The sequence below is a fragment of the Solanum dulcamara genome, chromosome 11 (genome assembly GCF_947179165.1).
Source record: "Solanum dulcamara chromosome 11, daSolDulc1.2, whole genome shotgun sequence".
Taxonomy (NCBI): Eukaryota; Viridiplantae; Streptophyta; class Magnoliopsida; order Solanales; family Solanaceae; genus Solanum; species Solanum dulcamara.
The window spans coordinates 58,011,166-58,015,885 of NC_077247.1; the positions used below are offsets into that span (position 1 = coordinate 58,011,166).

Genomic DNA, 4,720 nt, shown 5'->3' on the forward strand with positions numbered 1-4,720 from the left:
AAATAATTCATAAGTTAAAAAAAATAATTAAATTTGAATAGTTTAGTTTATTTTTTGGGAGGTTTACAAGATGCTTTCAGCTTATAAGCTACTTTAGATAAGTTAAATTAAATAAGTTTAATTATTTTTTTAATTTATTTCAAGCATAAAATGACTTTAAATTGAAAAACAGCCTGTAAGTTATTTTCAGTACTTAACAAACCAAACAGGCTCTATGTCTTGAATTTTTTCAGTCTTATATTTAGGAAAATTCATACTCTTAAGTTTTATTGATGTAGGAAATTTATTATACTAGCACCAGGAGTAATAATTTTGAGAAAGGAAAATATATTGATTAAATAGAGAAAATAAATTTAGGATTATTTAATATCAATATAGAGAGAGAGATGATAGTTGGAAATTTACAATTGAAATTTTTTTCTCTACTTTTATTTAAAGACTTGACTCAGTCGAACCTAGTTAAATATTATTTTTCTTTCGTATTTTGTTACGCAAAATTCCCGTCTAGAAAATCTCAACTGAAAGAGACCAGCAAAACCAGAAGGTGTTTCTCGAAGCTAGAGCTTCCAACTGTTGACCCTTTAAAGCCCTTTCTGCTTCTATAACATAGTAATACAGAGCTGATAACACACAGGTCACTTGGCTGCTGAGTATACTATGAAAAAGGGGATGAAAAATAATTCAAGAATTTGAGTTTTTTGACACCCTTTTGATTTTTGTTTGCTTAGGAGCTAAGATGGCTGAGGAAATTTGTTTCTTTGCCAAGGTTTGTGTTTTTAGCTTTCCTTTTCTTTTGTAATGCTCTTTTTGTGTATTGTTAAGCTGAGATCCAGCTAAAAAATTGTTCTTTGGGTACATTTGCATTCTTGTTTGAGCTGGAAACCCAACTACCCCCTCTTCTTGGCGGTGCTACTATGTCTGTTTTTGGTGGGTTCAAACGTAAAGTTATCTTGGAGTATATTCCTCTAGACAAAGCGTATTATTTTTGCAGTCCTTCGTGTGAAAACTGAGGAAAAACTTGTGCAGTCTCCTGTATTTGTTCTTCCAATTTCTGATTAAACAATTTCTGCAGAAATTATGTGATCTATCTTATCTTGTAACCTAATTTGTGCCAGGGTATTGCTTTCCCTCGAAATGCTTGCCCTGCTTTTCCCATTAAAGTTAGTAATACGGATTGTTTATCTCTTTTCTCAATAAAGAACTCACCTTTTCTTTACAATTTGGTCACGTGGGGTAGGGGAAAGAGAAATGGTGGAGGGGATTACAATGTTGAGAATCGAACCATTATCAATAAGATGAAAGTTCAGTTAGCCAATCAACCGCGCTACTATCATTCCCCTTATTATGGTTTTAGTGTTCCTTAGGTAGCATTTTACTTTGCATTTGTCGTTTTCATTCCACTTTCACATTGACTATTGTCTTGTATTTGAATGACAGGATAGTATTATCATAAAACCTCCCAAGAAATCTCTAGCACTGTTAAGGATGGTGGTTGTAGCGTTTACGTTGATCTTTGGTATTTATATCTGTTCAATTTGTCTTAAACAAACTAGCGTGGAGAATACAAGTAAATACTTGAACATTGAAGTCATAGAAAGGCCTTGCCATACCTATGACATGGATAAATCCCAAATTCCATATGTGCATTATCCGAAGCCAAAAACCTTCAACCGGTATGTACTTGAGAAATTTCCGTTTGGTTCTTAAGCTTCTGTCTTACACGAAGTTGCCTAAACTAATTTCATCTGTGTTGTTACTTGATTTAGGGCCGAATGTGGCTGTAATCCTGTACGGCGCTTTGCCATTCTCTCAATGCAAAGGTCTGGGAGTGGATGGTTTGAGACACTATTGAATAGTCATATGAACGTAAGCTCCAATGGTGAAATATTCTCTGTCAAATATAGGAGAGAAAATGCTTCTTCAATCCTGAGGACATTGGACACAGTTTACAATTTGGACTTCTTTACGAGCGCTTCCAAAAATCACTGCTCAGCTGCAGTGGGCTTCAAGTGGATGCTTAATCAGGTATAGTTTTTGTTACCTTAAAACTATCCCTTGACATGCTTCAGATTCTATATTTTTGAAAACTTTTAGGTAGAGATGAATATAGTGTAGCTAAGGGTAGGCCTCTCTTGGACTCCTTAAGATGCAGAGTGTTTGAAGATAGTGAACTATAACTCCAGATCGCCAAAGTAATTATCTGACAGTTTGACGCCTGATGAAAAGTTTTCCACTTTAGGAAAGGGGAGAAGTCCTCTTGCACTTGAAGCCTGAGGTAGAAGGTTAAGTTTTACTTGCTGAAAAGAATTAATTATTCAAAGGGAACTTCTCTTAGGAGAATCCCTTCACTACGCTGAACTCACTAATAAAGAAACTCATCAAGTAGATCTTTTGAGTCTTTCAAGTACTGGCTAAGCTTGAGGGGACAATTTACTGTTTGAGACAAAGAAGTACATTCATATTTTTTCTTCTAGAAGTAACTTTGACATTTTCAGAGTACTCAAATGCAAATATCAGGAGAGTATGCCTTCCCTTGTGAAACTGGAAAGCTTCACCAAACTGTGAAGACTAGTTATTGAGATGACGCATTTTTGTTAATATTGATCTGGGAGATAAAAAGGGCTAAGAATGTCTATACCTTTCAACGTATTGCAATTAATAGATGCTTTTATCACATAAAACTGATCGTCATTGTTCTGGATATGACTTGGATTGATGATAGCTGAACACCCATGCACTCACAACTTTTTTTATTTTCCTTGTTAACGGGAAGCACAACACCTATGTAAAGTACAAGAATTCTTTAAGAAGGTTCTATTTCTTGTAATGGTCATAAATAACTTGATACTTAATGATTGTTTGAATCTGTAAGCACTTCTTCCTACTGCTAGTGGTTTTTGTTTTTATGTTTTAATTGAAGGAAATAAAGAAGTTTAAAGTTAAAATCATCTACTTATATATTTGTAGGGTGCGACTAAATTTTAACGCATTCATAGGATAGGATATGATTCATCATTTTAGTGTTTTGTATACGGCAAGAGAAGTAAGAGGGTTGCTATTTGACTTGATTATTAATTGCAATGCAGGGGTTAATAGAACACCATAAGGAAATTGTTGAGTACTTCAATAAAAAGGGCGTTTCCGTGATATTTCTCTTCAGAAAGAATCTACTGCGACGTATGGTTTCCGTGCTTTCAAATTCCTATGATCGATATGCCAAACTCTTGAATGGAACACATAAGTCTCATGTGCACTCACATGAAGAGGTACCTTCTTGCATCTTTCCCTCTTTATCACTGCAGGCAATACACATATGGACATAAAATTTTACAATCTAATCATTTTGCTGCTTTGCCTAGGCTGGTACTCTTGCTAAGTATAAACCAGAAATCAATACAACATTGTTGATCTCAGATTTGAAGAGAATGGAGGTTACAGCCACGGAGGCACTGGACTACTTCAACAGCACTCGGCATGTGATTCTGTTTTACGAAGATATTATCAGAAATCGAGCTGTAAGAATCTTAAACTTTTACTCCCTCCATTTCTATTTGTTTGTCTTCCATTGTTAGTGCGTTTCAAAAAGAATGTCTCTTTTTCTTTTTGGCTACTCTTTAATTTCGACTGGTACATTCTACCTATCTTTAGTTTAAGACCAGAAGATTCAAAAGTCTTTTTTACTCTCTTAAACTCCGTGCTAAGTCAAAACTTAAAAAAAAATGAAACGTAGAGATTTATTACTTTTGTCCTGCATTTCTGAATATACTAGAAATCAATTGATTTTCCCTAATTACTTATTCAAACTTTAAATTTAGTCGAGCTTCTTTAACTTTCCCTTTCCAATAAAAGTTACGGCTTTTTCAGTAGCTTTTCGTATGAATAACTTCCATAGCTTGCTATGCTGGATGGACCAATGCAGTAATTTTTGCAATCTTGTTTCATCAGTGTTGCTCATGTTTCCTGCTTTTAATGCAGAAATTGGTAGATGTTCTTGGGTTTCTAAGATTGCCAAATATGGATCTAAGTAGCCGTCAAGTCAAGATACATAATGGGCCATTGTCGAAGCATATCAAGAACTGGGATGACGTCAGCAAGACCTTGAGTGGAACAGCTTACGAGAAGTTCCTCCGAGCTGATTATTAATTTCTGACTTCTTACTTTCATTGATCGATGAAGGAAGTGTAGATATCAACTGTTTTTCTTGTAAAAGCTGACCGGTATACTCATAACTTGGAAAAGCTTCCTGCTGCATTTACCTTTGAAGATCAGTCCAAATTCAGCATAGTACCAAGTTTCACTCTCATGTATCTCTATTTTTTTTTTCCTTCCTAGTTTGTTCCACAATGAAGTGTGTATAGTGAAGTAGCTGAAGTTGGGTAGTGCCAAAGGCAAGTAATCATAGATTTGTAGGCAATATTTCTCTCCTTGTTTTCCCCTATGTTCTTTTCCTTTTAATTTAATAAAGTAGCTAGTCAGAGGTTATTTTCTTTGTACTCTATGATTTTGACGGCACTATTTAAGGGTCCAACAAGTTTTGTAACTCTTTTGTGTTTGATAATTTCCTACTTCTTTGACACATCTGAACAGAATAATTGCAAAGGTTGTCCCCTTGTCTGGACTGACCTGAATTAACAGTTGATATTGACAATTGAAGAGAGACTTAAATACAATGTCCTTTAAGAAAATAAAAATTATTTTGTTGCAAGCGTTTGTTTCAAGG

At 34.8% G+C, this 4,720-nt stretch overlaps 1 protein-coding gene across 1 annotated transcript; it reads left to right on the forward strand.

The window, feature by feature from the left end:
* The first annotated feature begins 473 nt into the window (after nucleotides 1–473).
* Nucleotides 474–4,493, forward strand: LOC129875095 (uncharacterized). Its single transcript, XM_055950528.1, has 6 exons — nucleotides 474–766; nucleotides 1,438–1,673; nucleotides 1,767–2,025; nucleotides 3,087–3,266; nucleotides 3,360–3,515; nucleotides 3,976–4,493. The coding sequence occupies exons 1-6, from the start codon at nucleotides 737–739 to the stop codon at nucleotides 4,141–4,143; spliced, it is 1,029 nt and encodes a 342-aa protein (XP_055806503.1). The 5' UTR covers nucleotides 474–736; the 3' UTR covers nucleotides 4,144–4,493.
* Nucleotides 4,494–4,720: the final 227 nt, after the last annotated feature.

Excerpts from the sequence above, each read along its gene's own strand:
- LOC129875095 (XM_055950528.1), top strand. The coding sequence starts at position 737 with ATGGCTGAGGAAATTTGTTTCTTTGCCAAG. Across the intron at positions 1,674-1,766 it reads AAGCCAAAAACCTTCAACCG|GGCCGAATGTGGCTGTAATC; the intron begins GTATGTACTTGA and ends TACTTGATTTAG. Across the intron at positions 2,026-3,086 it reads TCAAGTGGATGCTTAATCAG|GGGTTAATAGAACACCATAA; the intron begins GTATAGTTTTTG and ends ATTGCAATGCAG.